The 21746-nt window shown below is 43.5% G+C and overlaps 1 protein-coding gene across 1 annotated transcript in view; it reads right to left on the reverse strand.

The window, feature by feature from the left end:
• The window catches only part of LOC144684001 (E3 ubiquitin-protein ligase RNF128-like), a 152962-nt gene extending 131493 nt beyond the window's left edge, over positions 1–21469 (reverse strand). Inside the window, exon 1 of the mRNA XM_078547664.1 lies at positions 21052–21469. Within this exon, the coding sequence (XP_078403790.1) occupies positions 21052–21463 (412 nt within the window). The 5' untranslated portion in view covers positions 21464–21469. The remainder of the gene's footprint in view (positions 1–21051) is intronic.
• Between the last annotated feature and the right edge of the window lie 277 nt (positions 21470–21746).

The following is a 21746-nucleotide window of genomic DNA, read 5'->3' on the forward strand; positions in this document are numbered from 1 at the left end:
TGAAATCAGCTGTCCACCCGCCAACCTGTCAATGACCAATTGAGGCCATTGACAGGGTAGTTAAACCAATTAAAGGCCCTGCCCGTCCAACCTTAAGGCTGGCGGGCAGGCCAGGAGCCCCAGCGGGCTTCTGAGAAAACATGAACCCTCATCCACTGGCAGGATGAAGTTTCATGTCTGTTTTAAAAAAGCTTAATAAAGTTTCTGTGCCTTTTATTAACATGTCCCATCTCGTGTGACATTCTCACATGAGGGGGACATGTTAGTAATTTTTTTATTTTTCTATTTATGAAGTTTATAAACCTTTCACCGCTGTCCCTGAGACAGCACTTAGTCTCTCTATACTCGGTGGAGTTTAGAAGGATGAGGGGGGATCTGATTGAAGCTTACAGAATACTGAAAGGCCTGGGTAGAGTGGACGTGGGGAAGATGTTTCCATTAGTAGGGGAGACTAGGACCCGAGGGCACAGCCTCAGAGTAAAGGGAAGACCTTTTAGATAAGGAGAAACTTCTTTAGCCAGAGAGTGGTGAATCTATGGAATTCATTGCCACAGAAGGCTGTGGAGGCCAGGTCATTGAGTGTATTTAAGACCGAGATAGATAGGTTCTTGATTGGTAAGGGGATCAAAGATTATGGAGAGAAGGCAGGAGAATGGGGTTGAGAAACTTATCAGCCATGATTGAATGGCGGAGCAGACTCGATGGGCCGAATGGCCTAATTTCTGCTCCTATGTCTTATGGTCTCATGCGCGAAAGAGCACACCCTGACAGTTGGGGAATCCCTCCCCACCTCGCACAGGAAGGGCATAGCGCTTCCCGTTGGGCGTCCCGCTAGGTGGGCGTTAATTGGCCCGCCCACTTAAAATGGCAGCGGGGCCCGTTTTGGCAGTGGCGATCAGCTGCCCGCCCGCCCATCAAGGGCAAAATTCTGCCCATAGTGAAACAATGGGAATTTGCATTCAAGGGGGAAATCTGTATGAAGAAGATGAGGTTGTGTATAGGAAAGAAGTCCTTCTAAGATCTAACAAGTGTGAAAAGCCTCCGGCATCTAAGCTTCAAGTTGCTGTCTAAAGAAACTGAAGTTAAGAAAACTCACTTTGAATTCAACTGTTCAGGGTATCGTGTTACTTTGCCTGGGCCTTTTAAAATATATGTGTTTTTACTGTTGCCTTAACAGAGGTGTAACTGGAGTTTAGATTAATTAGGGGATTTAGAAGTTATCATAGTAGTAATTTGTAGATTACATATGTGCTTAAAATAATTTCTTCTATTGATAAAGGTTTAATTTAGTTTTGTAAGACATCTATAAGACTTGGTGGCCTTCTTTTTACTGAATTCAAAGCCCGCATCTTGAAATAAGTGCAAGTTGCAAATAGTTGTGGCAGCTGCTTCAAGTTTCCCTCTGGGATTTGGGCAGCTTGGCATTTACCATCCGCCTGCCATAACAGTGGTTACTGGTAGTCTCATCCTTGCCATGTTGTGCGACTGCACATCCTATTGAAGGAGGTGGTACCATTCACTAACCACCTCCTTGCTGTATCTTGGGTGCCTCAGGCATTACTTCTGGTGAGCCGGGAGAAGTGTTCTCTGAAAACTCGTGGCGAGGACAACCTTCCGTGGAGATCTCCCCTCCTCCCTCTGTTCGAAGTTTCCCCTCTCTGCAGTTTCAGCTCCATTTGTCTGTACTGTTACTTGCCCAGAGGCACTGAGACTGCAGCTCCCATAACTCTTAGAGTCTTTATGCGGACAGTTCACCAAATCCTCTATCATTCCCTGCGCCAAAGCAATACGACTCCCTGCCAAATCCAGAAACTCACCACAGCACCTCCAAAAACTCTCTCCAAAACTCCCACTAACTTTCCAACAACAGAAATAAGTCAAAAGCACTTCATCTGCAAGTTGGATACCTGTCTCTTTAAATAAGACTTTTTTGGTGTTCCTCGCAAAACTAAACTAGAAGTCATAAGTATAAAATAGTAACCAATAAATCCAGTAGGGAGTTCAGGAGGAACATCTTTACCCAAAGAGTGATTAGAATATGGAACACACTTCCACTAGGATTAGTTGAGGGTGAATAGCGCAGATACATTTAAGGGGAAGCTAGATAAGCACATGAGGGAGAAAGGAATAGATGGTTATGCTGATAGGGTTAATGAAGAGGATGGGAGGAGGTTTGTGTCGAGCTTAAACACCAGCATAGACCTTTTGGGCCAAACAGCCTGTTTCTCTGGTGTAAGGTTTGAGTACCATAGATCACAGCATATAAGTCAACCCCATTTCTTCAGCGCCAAAAATCATGCTTTTGCATATACTCGGTACATAAGTCGACCCCCTACATCCCCTTTTCAGCTGTGAAATACTATACTGGCTTTTGTAGTCGGCCTCAATTTTTCACACCAGAAAAGCATGTTTAATTTCCCTTATACTGCATTGTACGTTGGCGCAAGGGATCAAGCAGGCAATGCAGGCAGGCGTTGCGAAGATGCGCGGGAGTTTGAGTCATGTCCACACAGAGCAGCCTGTGCATGGCACGGCGAGTGACGAACAGAAATGGGTCCTCAAGCAAAAAGAGTGAAGCGTGAAGCTGCTTTTAGGCTAAAAGTCGTAACACTCGCTAACTCGTCAAATAACTGTGCTGCAGTGAGGAAATTTGGTGTGAATTAAAAACTGGTGCGAGAATGGGAGAAAAAGAAGTCTGCCCTGAAGAAGGCGCCCAAGATTAAATGTTCCATGGGGACACCAGCCACTGCCCTGATCTTGTGAAGCATGTATCGGAATGGGTCCTCAGAAATCATCATCACCAGAAATACAATGCCTTTAGATACACTTAGAAATCCAAATCAAACCCTGAGTCCAGCAAAACTACCAGTTTCCAGAGATCCGTCATCAGACAGCAGCAAAAACACATCAAGTCACATCGGCAATTTAGGTGAAGCACCCATGAATTCCAATATTCCCAGCAGCCAAATTGTAGAGTGGAAAGGTTCCAAAACAGTTCCGGTGAAAATGGCAGGACATGAGAAGTCAAGATTCACAGAAGTACTAGCCTGCATGGTCAACAGGACAAAAGTAAAGCCTAAGGCAATTTTCAAATGTAAAATCATGCCTAACATCAGGTTTCCTGCAAGAGTTTTTGTGCATGTCTTAACAATGGTTGGATGGCTAAGACTGGAGTGAAGTTTTGGGTCGATGATGTGTGGAATAGGCATCCAATTAGCTTATGTAAGTAATGCAGCTTTTAGTGTGGAACATGTTTAGATCCCTTTTAACCAATGAGGTCAAGGTGCAGAAATAACACCCACATTGCAGTTATACCAGGGTCTAACATCCGTTTTTCAATCTTTGGATGCGTGTGTTAACAAGCCATTCAAGGATCGTGTTGGTGCTGGAAGGGATAGGTGAATATTTGACAGAAAAAAAACTGAAATATGCGTGCTGCCCCACTTGATGTTTTATGTGGTTTCATTGACAAATCATGCAATGTTATTAGTGCACAAAGAGTTCATTAGGTTGTTCAGAAAATGTGGGCTATCCAATTCAGTGGATGGTGAAGGTGACTTGCTGTGGAAGGATGATTCTGAAAGTAAAAGTAAAATCTGATCCAGCGTCAGATCCTGAAGATAAACAAAGAAAAGTACAGCACAGGAACAGGCCCTTCAGCCCTCCAAGCCTGCGCCGATCATATTGCCCGTCAACTAAAACATTTTGTACTTCTGGGGTCCGTATCCCTCTATTCCCATCCTATTCACGTATTTGTCAAGCTGCCTCTTAAACACCACTATCATACCTGCTTCCACCACCTCCTCTGGCAGCAAATTCCAGACACTCACTAACCTCTGTGTAAAAAACTTGCCCCGCACATCTCCTTTATAGTTTTCTCCTCTCACCTTAAATCTACGTCCCCTAGTAATTGACTCTTCCACCCTGGGAAAAAGCTTCTGACTATCTATTCTGTCCATGCCACTCATAATTTTGTAAACTTCTATCAAGTCACCCCTCAATCTCCGTCGTTCTAGTGAGAACAATCCGAGTTTCTCCAACCTCTCCTCATAGCTAATAACCTCCAGACCAGGCAGCATCCTGGTAAACCTCCTCTGCACCCTCTCCAACACCTCCAAATCCTTCTGGTAATGTGGTGACCAGAATTGCACTCAATATTCCAAGTGTGGCCTAACCAAGGTTCTATACAGCTGCAGCATGACTTCCCAGCTTTTATACTCAATACCCCTGTCAATGAAGGCAAGCATGCCATATGCCTTCCTGACTACCTTATCCACCTGCATTGCCACTTTCAGTGACCTGTGGACCTGTACACCCAGATCCCTCTGCCTGTCGATGCACTTAAGGTTCTGCCATTTACTGTATAATTCCTGCCTGTATTAGACCTTCCAAAATGCATTACCTCGCATTTGTCTGGATTAAACTCCATCTGCCATTTCTCTGCCCAAGTCTCCAACCGATCTATATCCTGTTGTATCCTTTGACAATCCTCTTCACTATCTGCAGCTCCTCCAACCTTAGTGTCGCCTACAAACTTACTAATTAGCCCAGTCACATTTTCCTCCAAATCATTTATGTATACCACAAACAGCAAAGGTCCCAGCACTGATCCCTGCGGAACTCCACTAGTCACAGCTCTCCATTCAGGAAAGCACCCTTCCACTGCAACCCTCTGTCTTCTATAACCAAGCCAATTCTGTATCCATCTTGCCAGCTCACCTCTGATCCTGTGCGTCTTTACCTTCTGTACCAGTCTGCCATGAGGGACCTTGTCAAAGGCCTTACTGAAATCCATGTATATAACATCCACTGCCCTTCCATCGTCGATCATCTTTGTCACTTCCTCAAAAAACTCGATCAAGTTAGTGAGACACGACCTCCCCTTCACAAAACCATGCTGCCTCTCACTAATACGCCCATTTGCTTCCAAATGGTAGTAAATCCTGTCATGAAGAATCTTCTCCAATAATTTCCCTACCACTGACGTAAGACTCACCGGCCTGTAATTTCCTGGATTATCCCTGCTACCTTTCTTAAACAATGGAACAACATTGACCATTCTCCAGTCCTCTGGGACCTCACCCATAGCCAGTGAGGATACAAAGATTTCTGTCAAGGCCCCAGTAATCTCCTCCCTTGCCTCCCTCAGTACTCTGGGGTAGATCCCATCTGGCCCTGGGGACTTATCCACCTTAATATTCTTCAAGACGCCTAACACCTCCTCTTTTTTGATCTCAACATGATCCAGGCTATCTACACATTCCTCCCCAAACAAATTGACCGCTAAGTCCTTCTCTTTGGTGAATACCGATGAGAAGTATTCATTTAGCATCTCTCTCATTTCTTCTGGCTCCACGCTCAGATTCCCACCTCTGTCCCTGAGTGGGCCTATCCTTTCCCTGGCTACCCTCTTGCTTTCTACATATGTATAAAAGGCCTTGGGATTTTCTTTAATCCTGGTTGCCAGTGACTTTTCATGACCCCTTTTAGCCCTCCTGACTCCTTGCTTAAGTTTCTTCCTACTTTCTTTGTATTCTCCACGGGCTTCATCTGTTCCCAGCCTTCTAGCCCTTATGAATGCTTCCCTTTTCTTTTTGACTAATCTCACAGTATCCTTCATTATCCAAGGTTCCTGAAACTTGCCATGCTTATCCTTCATCCTAGCAGGAACATGCCGGTACTGAATTCTTATCAACTGATGTTTGAAAGCCCCCCACATGTCAGTTGTTGATTTGCCCTCAAACATCCGCCTCCAGTCTAGATTCTTCAGTTCCTGCCTAATATTGTTATAACTAGCCTTCCCCCAATTAAGTACCTTAAACCGAGGACTCCTGTTATCCTAATCCACCAGTACCTTGAAACTTACTGAATTATGGTCACTTTTCCTGAAATGCTCTCCTACTGAAACTTCGACCACCTGGCTGGGTTCATTCCCTAATACCAGGTCCAGTATTGCCCCTTCCCTAGTTGGACTATCTACATATTGTCTCAGGAAGCCCTCCTGGATGCACCTTACAAATTCTGCACCATCCAAACCCCTAGCACTAAGTGAATCCCAGTCAATATAGGGAAAGTTAAAATCACCCACCACAACAACCCTATTGCTTTTACATCTTTCCAAAATCTGCCTACATAACTGTTCCTCAATCTCCCACCGGCAATTGGGAAGCCCATAGTAAACCCCCAACATTGTGACTGCACCCTTCCTATTCCGGAGCTCTACCCATATTGCCTCGCTGCATGAGCCCAACGAGGTGTCCTCCTGTCGTACAGCTGTGATATTCTCCTTAACCAGCAGTGCAACTCCCCCACCTCTTCTACATCCCCCTCTATCCTGCCTGAAACATCTAAATCCTGGAACGTTTATCTGCCAATCCTGTCCATCCTTCAACCAAGTCTCTATAATAGCAATAACATCATAGTTCCAAGTACTAATCCAAGCTCTAAGCTCATCTGCCTTGCCTGTTATACTTCCCGCATTAAAACAAATGCATTTCAGACCCCCAGTCCCACTGTGTTCAGTAATTTCTCCCTGCCTGTCCTTCCTCTTAGTCCTACTGGCCATATTCACTGGTTCCCACCAAGATGACGCCAGAGCCAAAGTGACTCGGAATGAATTTAATAACTCTTTGCGTTGGATGCTGAAGACAGTGAATTGACAGTTTTAAAACACTTTCATTATGATTAGAGGTGGTTTTGTACAATTAATTCATCCAATAAACCGTGCCGCAACAATTTAATGTGAATTACTGGTATTATTTTGTTCTCACATTTCAAAATGGTGACCATCATTGTATATTCGGCATTTGAGTCGATCCCCATTTTTTTGAAGGATTTTTGGAGGCTTCAAAGGTCAACTTACACATAACAATTGTCACAGTCATGAAATCATACAGCAGAAAAGGAGCCCATCTTTCCCCCCTGCTTTCCCCATAGCCCTTTCCCCTTTTCAAATACACATCCAAGTCCCCTTTGAAAGTTACTATTGAATCTGCTTCCTTTCAGACAGAGCATTCCAGGGCAAAACACTGCATAAGAGAATACCTCTTTATATCTCCTAGCTGGTTCTTCTGTTAATTATCCTAAATCTGTGTCCTCTGGTTACCAACCTGCCAGCCAATGGAAACCGTTTTTTCTTATTTGCTTTATTAAAACTCTTCATAATTTTGAACACCTCTGTTAAATCTCCCCTTAATCTTCTCTGCTCTAAGAAGAACAACTCCAGATTCTCCAGTCTCTCCACTTAACTCAAGTCCCTTATCCTAGGAGCCATTCTAGTCAATCTCCTGTGCACCCTTTCCAAGGTCTTTAGTTATCAGCGCTAAAAGAAACAGTGCAATTTTAAGGAGCTATCAAGGAGACTCTAATTAGAGTTTCAAAGGCTTCCTTTGTGTAAGAAAAACACTGCTGAAACAATGGGCAGAACTTTACCATTGGCGAGCAGGGGGCGGGGCCCACTCGCCGATGCATAAAATGACGCAGGATGACAATGGGCGGAACCCCTGAGGTCACCTCGCTCCACTTAAATTTTCAGGAAGGAGGGGGCACAGCAAAATCAGCTGCGGGCCCGCCGACCTATCAATGGCCAATTAAGGCCATTGACGGGATCAATGAACCAATTAAAGGGCCTGCCCGTCCAACCTTAAGGTTGGCGGGTCAGCCAGGAGCCCCGGCGGCAAGTAGAAAAAACATGAAACCTCATCCAGCGGCGGGATGAGGTTTCATGTATGGTTTTAAAAATTGTAATAAAGTTGTACTGTAAATTCTGAACATGTCCCAACTCATGTGACATTGTCACATGAGGGGACATGTAAGGGATTTTTCTTTTCTATATTTTTAATATTTTTAAAAGTCGAGGCGATCTCCCTGAGGCTGCACTTAGCCTCAGGGAAATGAGTGCGCTCTTTCGTGCGCATGCGTGAAAGAGCACTCTCTCGATTTTAGGGATTCCCCCCCTGCCCACACAGGGAGCGCATAGCACTTTCTGGCGGACATCACGCTGGGCGGGCCTTAATTGGCCCGCCCACATAAAATGGCAGTGCAGCCCTGATCGCTGGCGGCAATTGGCTCCGTGCCCACCCGCGATTGGGTCAGGCCCGCCCGACAAACGGAAAATTCTGCCCGATTTGTTGGTAAGAGATAGGTGCCCCTTCCCTTTGAAAAGAATAGGCCGAACTGAAGGAACCAGGATTCCTGGAAGGGTGGATTTTAAACAGGCACTCGGTCTACTACGGATTGTCTTACAGTACATTATAGAGTCCCCACCCCACCTTGCTTAAATTAATTGGCTATCACACAGCCTCACACGCAGTATGTGCTCAGGTTTTAAGCATATGATGTGCTTTATGGCGTACCAGCTACATCAGGCATGGAGCAGCTCTTTGGCTCCCATACACAATAATACACCCATCACACAACCGTGGGAAGTTTTAAAAAAAAACCCGCACGCAGACACAGGGAAACCGAATGTGTGTATCTGTATTTCCAGCCGAAAGGTCAGAAAAGACAGTGTACTGACGACACACCGGGTGAACCTACTACTGCTTTATGTTGTATAAGCTTCAGAAGCTGTATTCATTTCATAAAGAAGGCCTATTACCACACTGTCAAGGGCAACCAGTGGTTGGGCAATAAAAACCGGCCCTGCCAGTGACACCCACATCCCGAGAAAGAATGTAAATCAAAATCCCCATGTGATCTAATTGAGGTGAAGGTGCTCTAACTGGCTGCGGCTTGGAGTTGCGAAAAGAAAAAGATTTGCAAATAGTTTTTTTAAGCACATTGACTCTTCAGCAAGCCTTCTCTTGAAAAACACCCCCAGGCAGATTGTACAAAATGACGTATGTTATCACTTTGGGTCTGGAGAAAATGAGGCAAGTGACTCTAACAAGCAAATAAAGAGATGAGAGTGCAAGTAATTTTTTTTGGAGGTAATCAGGATGGTTCCCCGAGCAGGCTGTCAAAGTCATTTGGCAAAATGCCTCATCACCAGAACTTTCCAACAAGCACCAAGATGTAGCTTGGCTGGTGGTGGGAAAGGCCCTTCCTGTCAGATCCTTCCTACACGCCAGGAGTCTCACCCCCCTCTGCACGTTGCCCTCGAGGTGGCTGTGGTGGGGACGAGACCGTTGTTCACCTCCTTGTGGATTGTGCCTTTGCAAAAAAGGTCTGGAGAGAGATGCAGCGGTTTTTGTTGAGGTTCATCCCGAGCAGTTCTGTGACACAGGACTCTGTGCTCTTCGGGCTGTTCCCAGGGACACACACCGAGACAAACATTAACTGCAGCTGGAGGATCATCAGCTCGGTAAAAGATGCTCTTTGGTCTGCCCGAAACTAGTTGGTCCCCGACCGAGCGTTGCAGACTGACAAAATCCAAAGTCCAAGACCACGTGCTGAGGGACGCACTAAAGTTTGGGGCAGCCGCTGCAAAGGTGCAATGGAGAAAGGTCACTGTCTAAGACCTTTCTGCCATAGTGCACCAAGGGGCTGGGAATTGTATAGACCCCTCAGGCTGTACGACTCACAATGAATGTAGACAGTGAGTACTAAATGTGTCATAATTGTATTGAAGCACCTCAGAGTGCAACATGACGTATGTCAATAACTTGACTACCATTGCACTGTCTGACTGTCTGAAATGACCATGTTGAAGTTACTGTAATGTTCATTGATTGTATTGAAGCACTTCATGATCTATGTGGAAAACTGGAATATGATTGCACTTTTTGTGACAGCCATTTGAAATGTTTTGTAATGTTCTTTCAGATATTTTGTGGATAAAGTATATTTTTCCAAAAAAAAATGTTTTTTGGAGGTAATGAGTTGTTAAAGAACTTGTTAACAGGATGGGGTACTAGGGTAGATGCTACATGAGGTTCAGTATTCAGCAAACCAGTAGAATTGATTAGTAGCTTGGAGTGGAGGAGCAATGAGCTCTAATGGTTATTGAATGAAGAGATTTGGAGTCACTTTTGGCACAAGGCTTTATGCCTGTGATGCAGGTGTACAAGTTCTTAGAAAGCTTTGGGACTGTGGAAAAAATACTCTGGGGAGGTTTAAATGGGAAGTAGAAACAGAAAGCAAGGCAAGGTATCAGAAAATCAATTTTCTGTTAAGAGATGGAAGAAGGAAATATATTTCTTTGAGAAAAATGCAGAAACACAGTGCCACCAAGATCACAGCACACTAAATAAAGCAACAACTAAACTATAAACTAAGCTGATTTTTTTTTTAAATGCTAGAAAGTAACAAATTTTAGTAAGCACTGAAAGACATACAAAAGGACATAACTAAAAGAAACTGAAGAAGGTCGGAGTGGGCTGTGCCAGGGTACAGTGGTTAACGACACTGCTACCATATGGCATCAACATTCCAGGTTTGTGATGAATTACTTAATCTCAGATGGCATTAAATCTTAGCAGCTGTAATTGGCTTAATTAGCCCATCTCACGAAAGGGTTAAATAAATATCAGTCTTACTACCTCTAGTGACCTTTGCTGGAAAGTATATAAGTGTGCCTGTCACATAAGGATGGTCCCAGGATTTGACAAGATACCTATTTTGGTTGAATTTTCCGCTACCACTCAGATGAAGAACGGGTGATTGGGAAAGGAACTGAATGGCTGGCAATGCCTGGGGAAACATACTCCACTAAGATCCAGTGCCAGAAAGGAAAGACTTGGCAAGAAAAAGAGAAAAATGGGAGGGCATATTGTCAATAACTTATCAATGCGGTTAATAATGTGTTGGAAGTCCAAGCAATAAGGGATCAGTGTTACATAGAGGATCAGTAAATAGCAAATGTGTTAAATTAATTCTTCACGTCCGCCTTCATTACTGAAGATCATGGATGAAGTCCAAATCCTATTATTTTTCTTAGGAATCAATAGAATGCATTAAGCTCAATAAAGAATTCATTAGGAAGCAGCTCAAGATAAGCATGTGTGCAGGGCTCTAAGGCCACCTCAGATACACCCTAGAGTCTAATGGACAGAGGTGAAAATCTGGCTAGTGTTTGTGGAGATAAGTACATGCAGATGCTGTCTCGAAGTTGGCAGGACAGCAAATGTTGTCCTATTGTTCAATAAAAAAGGCAGACAAGAATCAGAGAATAACATGTCAGTTAATCTGACATTCAGATCAGGGAAAATAGTTGAAAACACTGTGCAATCTTCAAATGACATCTTCCAATGTATACTCAGTTGGCCTACTTATACAATTTAGCCACCTATTTTTGTTTTGTTCATTGGTGCTCCCAGTGATTTACAAATATTTCATCTATGCCCACCTCATTTTACCATTAGCTAATTGAACCCCATCGCCATAAAGCCAGTTTTGCTGTGGCTGCACTCATCCAGGCAAGTGTAAAACATTCCATCACCCATTCTATCGTCTAGAAGGACAAGGGCAGCAGACACATGGGAACACCACCACCTGGAAGATCCACTCCAAGCCACACACCATCCTGACTGTGAAATATATCGCCCTCCCTAACAGTACTGTGGGTGTACCTTCAAGCCCCCAGTCCAGAGACTTGCTCAAAATCTCAGCTCACTCTCCACTGAAGTGCCGAAGAGAGTTCTGCATTGTTGTAAATGTCATTTTTCAGATGAACGTTAAACTTGAGGACCAATCTCCTCCTCAGATGGACCCGAAGGATCTCATTGCACAATTATGAAGAAGAGCAGGGGAGTTTCCCTTGGTTTCTTGGCCAATATTTATCCCTCAACCCAAATTTCTAACACAGATTATCTGGTTATTTATTTCATTGCTGTTAGTGGGGGCTTTCAGTGCCTCCTCTGTTTCCTACATTATAACTGACTACACCTTTAAAGTAATTCATTTTTTTCTATTCATTCATGGCATGTGGGTGTCACTGGCTAGGCCAGCATTTATTGCCCATCCTTAACTGCCCTTGAGAAGGTGGTGGTGAGCTGCCTTCTTGAACTGCTGCAGTCCATGTGGCGTAGGTACACCCACAGTACTGTTAGGGAGGGAGTTCCAGGATTTTGACCCAGTGACAGTGAAGGAACGGCGATATATTTCCCAGTCAGGATGGTGTGTGGCTTGGAGTGGATCTTCCAGGTGGTGGTGTTCCCATGTGTCTGCTGCCCTTGTCCTTCTAGACGATAGAGTGGGTTTGGAAGGTGCTGTCGAAGGAGCCTTGGTGAATTTCTGTTGTAAGGCACTTTGGAACAACCTGAGGTTGTGAAAGATGCTATATAAATGTAAGTCTATCTTTTATTAAGATCTTTTAGGGTATTTGAGAACAGAGTCAGGGGAGGTGTTGTGGCACAGTGGCAGTGTTTCTAGCTCTGGACCCGAAGCCCTAGGTCTAAGTCCCACTTCAGGACTTGATGGCCATGGAAGGGTGTGTTCACAATGTGGCCATACAGGTTGATTATCAGTCTGTAAATCCCTCCAATATGCCTGATGGCAGGCAGTAATAGTGGGATAGTTTCCTAGTCAGCCGTCCTCCAGAAGGCAATGGCAAGCTACTGCAGTATTTTGCCAGGAAAAATCATGGGCCAAGCCCGTGGAAGTCAATGGTCGCCAATGCCCTCTTAGGGCATGGTATCTGAAGGAGGAGGAGCAGAACACAGTTCAGAGAAGATGTGCTGACCAAAGGTTTTGAGATCACTTGAATAATCTATCGTTAACAGGTTAACTGAGGAAACTCTGATCTCTCATTATTAGTGAGTCTGGATGTGCACCTTTCTCCATCCATATCCTGATTGTTTTGATTATCTTCTGCTCCACTGAACTACGGTTGTGTCTTCTCGTGTGGATGCTGACGATGTGGAACAGCAACAACATAAACAACCTGTATTTAATTAGTGGCTTTTAATGTAATGTAATGTCCCAATAAGGCACTTCATAGGAGCCTAATCAGACACAATTTGGAAGAAATAGCCATGAACTAAAGATGTTTATCAGGTAAAGTTTTTCAAGAAGCAATAATTTATTTGTTCACGCAGAACAAATAATTGAGCAAAGAACAATGTACACCTGAGTTGTTCAGCTTAATGGCTTTAAAATCACAGAAAGCATATTAAGTATGTTGAAAGTGACTACAAAATATTACAAAATATCCACTACACAGAAATAGGCCATTCAATCCAGCTGATCCATGCTGGTGTCCATGCTCCACTTCGAGACTCCTCCCAACAGTCTTCATCTAACTCCAACAACATATCATTTTATTCCTTTCTCCCACATGAACTTATTAGCTTCCCCTTGAAAGCACCTATACTATTCTCCAGAATTATTCCCTGTGGTAGTGAGTTCCACATTCTAATCACTCTCTGGGTAAAGGAGTTCCTCCTGAATTCCCGATTGGATTTATTGGTGACTAGTTTAGGCTCACGGCCTCCAGTTCTGGTCCCACCCAAAACTGAAAACATCTGCTCTACTTCTACCCTATCAATTCTTTTCATATTCTTAAAAAGCCTCTAGTAGGTCACGTCTCAATCTTTTTTTTTCTGGAGAAAGGAGCCCCAGCCTGTTCAGTCTTTCTTGATGTTATAACTTCTCAGTCCTGGTATCAAAATCTTTTTTGCACCTTTTCCTGTGCCTCTATATCCTTTTTATAGTATGGAGACCAGAATAGTCCATAGTGCTCCAAGCGTGGTCAAACCAAGGTTTTATACAAGTTTAATGTAATTTCTCTGTTTTTCAAATATATCCCTTCAGAAATGAACTCCAGTTATTTATTTTCCTTTTTTTATGGTCTTATAAGCCTCATGGTTGTTTATAGTGATTTGCGTATCTGTACCCTTCGATCCTCGCCCACATTTAGACACTTTCTTTCCAGGGAGTATGTGACTTCCTGATTCTTCCTACCAAAATATTCTGCCTCATATTTATCTACACTGAAGCTCATTTGCCAATGACATGCCCACCCTTCATTTTATCACAGTTCTCCTCTATGTTAACTACACCTCCCAATTTCGTGTCATCTGCAAAATTTGACATTGTAATTCTGATCCCGGGGTTTACGTAAATGGTGAATATCAGCACTGATCCTGTGAAATGTTCCTTCCCACCATATACCAAGCCGAGTAACCCCTATTCTGTTTTTGGTTTCCCATGTTCTGACCTTAGTTAAAAGTCTATAATGCGTTACCTTATCAACGACTTTTTGAAATCCAAATAGATTACATCTACTACATTGCCCTTATCTATACCTTTTTGGTTACTCCTTCAAAAAATTCAGTAAGGTTGGACAAGCTTGACTTCTTTGAAATCTATGCTGACTACTGTTATTATATTTTCAATTTCTGATGTTTTCCTACTGCATCTTAGACTAAAGATTCAATTATCTTTCCTAGCATTTTCAATGTTAAACCAATCAGTCTATAGTTCCCTGGACTTGTTCCAGCTCTCTTATGCATAGGAATCATATTGGCTGTCCATTAGTTCTCTAGCATTATTTCTAGTGAATTTTTATGTATACATAATGGTTCCTTTGGTATCTCTTTCCGAACTTCTTTTAATATGTGCAGATGTAATCCATTGAGACGAGGGGTTTCATCTTCTCGAAATTTGATTAGATTATCAATTATCTGTTTCCTTCACTCTAATTCTTCCTCACTAAGCAATAAGCATTCCCTAATTATGAAAGGCTTCTACTACACTGTATGTAATTACTTATCAGGAGCTGAATCATTACAGAAGCCATTGTTACCCTGGTCCAGAAGTTTGCTCGGACTGCAGGCACTCTTTTCTGCTCATTTTATTTGTTTGTGGAGATTAAGGGTGTGCCACCATCTTCAGCCACTGAAAAACTAAATATTGCCGGACGTACCATATTTTCAATGATTATTCCTTTTCCCAGGGTCCTCAGAATTATACCGCAGTTTGGAAACAGCTTTAATTAACATGGTAGCTCAAACCTTTTCAGTAGTTCTCTGCTGTTGGCTTCTAATTCCAAAAATGCACGTTATAATTTCACTAGAACTCTGTATTGTTGAAATGTGGTCTGTTCTATTCAACTGTAACTCACTATTCTCCGTCACACGATGTTTAATATTGCTTATATGCTGAAGTCAGCTGCCTTATTTCCAATTTGTGATAGCACTAAGTTTAAATAACCTCAACTTCCCTTGGACATGTTGACTGACCATCGGTGGTGCAATATGAAGCCATAAATCACAAATTTGTCTGTTTTCAATAACAGAATGAGGTTTCTATCCTGAACCTACCCAAAGTGCTGTCATGGTGACCAGTTTAAAAGTGGGGCCCGTTATTCCTTGCTAAACCAACCAAGAGAAGATAGGAATCTTTCTATTTGTGCTATGGTTATATCAAACTCAAATAAGCAACAAATTTCTTTCAAGATCATCTGCCAGAGCACCTTACAGAATAATGCATGTACTATTCTGAAGCACAAATTTGGAACTGAGAAAGGTCAGAAAGAGAGAAAGGAGAGAATGAAGGAAGGAGGAAAATAAGGAACGCGAGAAGGAAGGAGGGAAAGAAGGAATGAGGGAAGGAAGGAAGGAAAGAAGGAAGGAAGAAGGTAAGGAGGGAAGGATGGAGGGAAAGAAGGATGGAAGGAGGGAAGGGAGGAGGAAAGGAAAGAAGAAAAAAAGGAAAGAAGGCAAAATTGCACATTTCACAACTGATGGTCCAATGAAATACCTTAAAAAGTAGTCTGTAATGTAGGGAAACGCAGCAGCCAATTTGCACACAGCAAGATCCCACAATCAGCAATTAGGGAATTTGATTTATTGATGTTGGTTACAGGATATACACATAATAGGATTAATAATCCATTAATAATCCTATGGGATCTTGTAGATCTATCTGAGCGGGTCAGATTAGACAAACTGGGCTTATTTCCAATGGAGTTTAGAAGATTGAGGGGTGACTGGATTGAAGTATATAGGATCCTGAATGGTATTGAAAGGTAGGCGTAGATAGGATGTTTCCTCTTGTGGGTGAGTTCAGAGCTCGGGGGCACTGCTTTAAAATTAGGGGTCACCCTTTTAGGACAGAGATGAGGAGAAATGTTTTCTCTCAGTGGGTTGCGCGACTTTGGAACTCTCTGCCTCAGAAGATGGTGGAGGCGGGGTCATTGAATATCTTTAAGGCGGAGGTAGGTAGATTCTTGTTAGGCAAGGGAATCAAAGGTTACCAGGGTTAGATGGGAATGTGGATTTCGAAACACAAACAGCTCAGCCATGATCTTATTGAATGACAGAGCAGGCTCGTGGGGCCAAATAGCCTACTTCTGCTCCTAGTTTGTATGTTTGTATGTTCGTATGTCAATGGAGTTTCAAAATGATAAGCACTTTGATACTATGATAAAAGCAAAAAACTGCAGATGCTGGAAATCCAAAACAAAAACAAAAATACCTGGAAAAACTCAGCAGGTCTGGCAGCATCTGCGGAGAGGAACACAGTTAACGTTTCGAGTCCGAATGACCCTTCAACAGAACTAAGTAAATCTTTTCTATTTTTACTTAGTTCTGTTGAAAGGTCATTCGGACTTGAAACGTTAACTGTGCTCCTTTCCACAGATGCTGCCAGATCTGCTGGGCACTTTGATACTGCTGGTACATCAACATACTGTCCTACTGAATCCAATTTGTACCAGCTTTGGATAATTTTTTGTGTGCATGGGAGTTGAACAAATAAGGAAGAACATTGGCTGAAGTATGTTCTTCCTCATTCTTTCAATGTAGTTTATCTTCCTCAAATACATTTCCTACTTCTGACCTGCCCCTCAGTTCTCTAATTAACCTGGTGCAAATTTGAAGCATGTTTTTTTTTGTATATTTGACCTTCCTGTACCAAATTGGGTGTCTGCTGTTCCTTATTTTCAAAAAGACTGAGATTTGTTTCCCAAGTGAAACCCAACCCTAATATTCTTATGAAACCTGCCCACAAGGGTGGTGCTGATGGTGTTTGTTGAAGGGACTTCTACCTTGCAGAGGTTGAATGCCAACTCTCTGACACTTCCTTCTACGTCCCCCTGGAACATGGCCATAGCACTGACTTTGAGACTATCGTTTCCCAGACCATCACTGGCTTCATTTCTGCAGTAGATCTTCTCCCACATTGGTCTCCAACCTCACAGTCCACTTCCTTCAACATACTGGACTGCCCCGGTAGACCCATCGTTTCAGCTTGTGCATGCCTTGCAGAACTTATTTTTCCTATCTTGATTCTATTTTTTACTCCATTATCTTCCCAACTACACTTGCAACTCTTTCGATGCTCTCTAACACTTTAACAATTTCTGGTTTCCTGGTCCTAACTGTCTCCTTTTCTTCATTGATGACCAGTGCCTCTACAACTCCATCCTCTACCAGGTTCTTTGCTTCTTCCTTGAATGGAGATCCAACCATTCCCTATCCACCGCTGCCCTTCTCTTCCTGGCTGAACTGGTTCTTATATTGATTAACTTCTTTGTTTACAATTACTTCCTCAAAATAAAAGGTGATGCTACAGCATGGGTCCTAGCCATGTCTGCCTTTTCCTGTAACACGTGGAAGGTTTTTTGTTCCAATCCCACACAGGTTCCGCCTCAACCCCCCACACCTCTTTTTCCAGTATGTTGATGACTATCATTGCCTCTTCCCACTCTTGCCCCGAAGTGGAAAGTTGCATTAATATTGTTTTCAATTTCCATCTCTTCCCCCTCTTTTCATGGACCATATCCAACTCTTCCCTTCACTTCCTTGACCTATCTTCATTTCTGGGGATAGGTTGTCAATCAATATTCACTATATATATATTCATTGATTCACACAATTATCTTAACTGTTCTTCCTTACACCCAGCTTCCTGTAAGGACTCTATTCTATTCTCCCAGTTTCTTCTTCTCTGTTCCATCTGTTCTGACAATGTCACCTTCTACATCACTGCTTCCCACATATCTTCCTTTCTCCTCAGCCGAGGATTCTCCCCCACCACCATGATCGGAGGGCCCTTGACCCTGTCTCTCCTATTTCAAGCACAGAGCTGCCTCAGGGAGATGAAGCAATTTTTTAAAAAGAAAATAAAAATGTAATAAAACATGTCCCCCCCCCCCCATGTGACTCTGTCACATGAGCAGGGACACGTTATTAATTAAATTTTAAAACTTTTATTTTATTTTTATTTGCTTTTGGAAGCCTCATCCCACCCGAGGATGAGGTTTCCAAAAAGAAAGCCTTTTTGCCTGCCCGCCAACCGTTAGGTTAAATTATTTAATGGCCTTAACAGGCCTTTTAATTGTCGGCGGGCGCACTGCCAACTCCGGCGCGTGCCCGCCGACCGAAATATTGTGCAACAGTGCGTTGACGTCAGCATGCTTGGCCGACGTCAACGCGCGTCATTTCACACTCGAGCGGGTTGGGCGCGTGCCCACCCGACAAGCAAAAAATTCTGCCCCTTGTTTCTCTCTTCACAAATGCTGCCTGGCTTGCTGAGTATTGCCAATATATTCTGTATCTATTTCAGATTTCCAACATCAGCAGTATTTTGGTTTATTTCCCTACATGTATGTAGAGAGGAGGGGAGAAATATCCATAACCACCATGACCCTTGCAAGGAATTGTGTTCCTAGCCCCTCACAAGATAGCTTTTTCCTATCTGGAAATGTAAGTTCAGTCCAAAACTCTAAGCATTTGGCGTACCTCAATGTTTGTTGTTCATAGCTCCCATCCAGACATGTGCAAGGAAGCTGCAAGAAATAACTTATAAGAAATTACCATTTATGAACCAAGTTTATTATTTGATGAAGTACATTTCCATCTGCAGCTCTGCCATTACTCTATCTATAATATGACGTTATTCATAGGTTTCCACAGTTATTCGCACACATCGTACAATCAAACCTGGACATCAAGGCCCCAGAAATCTTCAGGACTTTTGGCAAACTGGGGTACTATCAGAAATTGCACTGGGCACCACTCAGTTTTGGATGAGTTGGTGTTTGGCGGTCAGTCCATCTGTCAGCATGGACTCAATGGGCTGAATAGCCTCCTTCTGTGCTGTAACAACTCTATCGCTCCTTTGCTGCTGATGTTAAGAGAAAAAGCAGGCATTGGCAGGATGTTATCTTCCAGAATTCCTTCCAGCTCTGTCTCTCCCCACCAACCCTGCAACTGTGTACTTACATGAAGCAAACGCACTGTGCTGCCAAGTGGCGAAAGTGGGTCCAAATTTGGAAAGGCTGGTTTTCCTAAAGCAGACAAGTTGTCAAAAGACCAGCTCCCACAAAGAAAACCCCTTTCTTGGAAAGTGGAACCCCTTCCACTTCAAAACTGTTTCCACTAACCTACTGGAAGTGGGATCCATATGAATATCCAATAGCATTGTATGGAAACAGTGACCAACATGATTGTGACAATGCTGATACAAGAACCTGCCAACAACAACAGCAGCCTGTATTTATTTAGCACCGTTAATGTATTAAAATGTATAAAAGTGCAATTCAGGAGTGCTCTGAAAAATGTTTGACACTGAACCACATGAGGAGATGTTAGGGCAGGTGACCAAAAAAGCAAAGAGACGGGTTTAAGGAGTGTCTTAGAAGCAAAGAGAGGTAGAGAGGCAGAGAGGTTTAGGGAGGGAATTCCATAGTTTGAGATCTTGGCAGCTGAAGGCACGGCCACCAATGCTGGAGTGATTAAAATGAGGGACATCAAGAGGTCAGAATTAGAAAAGTTCTCAGAAAGTTGTAAGGGTCGAGGAGATTACATGAAAGGTAAGGCCTTGGAGGGATTGAAGGATGAGAATTTTAAAATTGAGGCATTGCTTGTTTGGAAACCAGTGTAGGTCAGTGAGCACAGGGGTGATGTGTGAACGGGACTTGGTGAAAATTAGGACATGGGCAACAACAACTTACATAACGTTAAAGGGCACTACATAAATGTAAGTCCCAAAGGCAGCAGTAGTCAGGGCTCTGGGACCAATTATAGAGCCACTGCCAGTGGGCAGGTACTCCTATTAAGAAACAGTGGGCACTCTGTGTTACTGGCACAGTCACCCACCCACTTTATTCAAATATCCTGAGCCCGGGAATTCCAACAGGTCAGAGGTTCCTTGCGAAGGTGAGTGGGCGTCATGCCTATCTGGGAATACACCAGTGGAGCGGGGCGGGGACGGGGGAGGTGGTAGATTTTCAGGATCTAAATTTCCTAGTAAATAAGCTGCTAATTTTCCTACCTCAAAACTAACACAGCGGCCTCGAATAATCTTCTGGGAATAGCACTGTGCAGTCACACATAGAGCACTTTGACAGTTTCTACTGAAGGAAATGCACAATTCCAGATCCGAATAAAATGATCATGAAAAATTCCGAGGGTCACTTTCAGATTAGAATCTAGCTCTCCTGCTGGTTTAACCGACTCAGCTAGTGATTAGATACACCAGGCAGCTCAGAATGATTGTAGGTTTGTATCTGGAATAAACTGTACCTTCTTGGTTGATCCCAGCAGGGACAATAGTAGTTCTGCAATTTGCCAGTACCCAGGGCTAGGTCTGGGGATAGCCAGACACATTTCACACTGTTGATTTCGATCCATGAACTCTTGCAGGAACAGCACTGCTTCTGGGTGCTGGGGTGGGGATAGAATCGGGGTCAGCTTTAAGGGACTCAAAAGCTCACACTACTTAACCTCATGCACGTGGTAGCACAATCAACAAGTTTTTCCTCAGTAGGGTCATCAAGGGGTCTGGAGCAAAGGTGGGTAAATGGAGTTGAGATGTGGATCAGCTATGGTCTAACTGAATACCTGAACAAGGCCAAGAGGAGGGATTGTCTCTCTTTCCCTACAGGAAGAATGGGATCAAGGTGTGCCTAAGAACCACAATCCCAAGAGCTACCAACCGGGAGGAAGGGAGCAGAGGGAAATTGGCAGGTGAGGTAGGAGAAGAAGAACCTAATTTTGGGATTCAGCGGATGAACAAGTTGAGTTTGGGGCAGCACACAGGCACACAAGCTGTCAGTTTACATCAAAGTTCCATCAAATGGAATTATTCAGCAGTGTCATTACTTCATTCACGCTAAATAGTCCTAAAGCATTCAAATGAACAGGAAAGTGTCTTTGTTCTTACCATAATGAATGAAAGGGTCAGTTCTATTGCCTTTTCCTGCTTCATTAAAGATCACAACAGCTGCAGCCCCTCTTCTTTTCCCATTCTCAATCTTCTGTGCGAAAGTGCAGTTCCCTCTTTCTATCAAAGCTACCCAGGGGGTCTCCCTGGCGTGGAAGTCAATGTTTTTATCACAGGCGAAAGCATCGTGAGAATTGGGGATCCCAATCACACCTCTGGCTCCTCTGACGGGCGAGTTGACACCGTAAATGCCCGGGACGCTGGTGGCCACCGTGCGGTTGGTGGTCGGAGAAATGTTAGTCACATTGATAATGGCCGATGACACCGCCAACTCCACTCTGGCCACTGTCTGGAAAGTGATTGCAATGAATAAGAGCCACGTTGAGCTTTGAGTGCCGTCGAAATCCTTCATCTTCCCCTTCCTTGGTCTAGTAGCAGGCGGGATGAACTTTCTTTTTTTCTCTTCTCTCCGAGATAGACTTCAGAATTTATTTCTCTGTAATTCAGAAGCAAATTGCAAAAGCATTGAGTAGCCAGCAAATGGGGAGAAAGCCGCAATGATGAGGGCACCGCACAGAGCTAACGCATAACCTGTGTGCTACGTCTGTCACTCTGCTGTGCAATTGAGATTTCTTGCACGCAATGCACTTAGCATTGTTTGCAAAGCAGCTGCTCAAGAACAGTCAGTGTACACT

The sequence above is a fragment of the Cetorhinus maximus genome, chromosome 8 (genome assembly GCF_964194155.1).
Source record: "Cetorhinus maximus chromosome 8, sCetMax3.hap1.1, whole genome shotgun sequence".
NCBI classification, from domain to species: domain Eukaryota; kingdom Metazoa; phylum Chordata; class Chondrichthyes; order Lamniformes; family Cetorhinidae; genus Cetorhinus; species Cetorhinus maximus.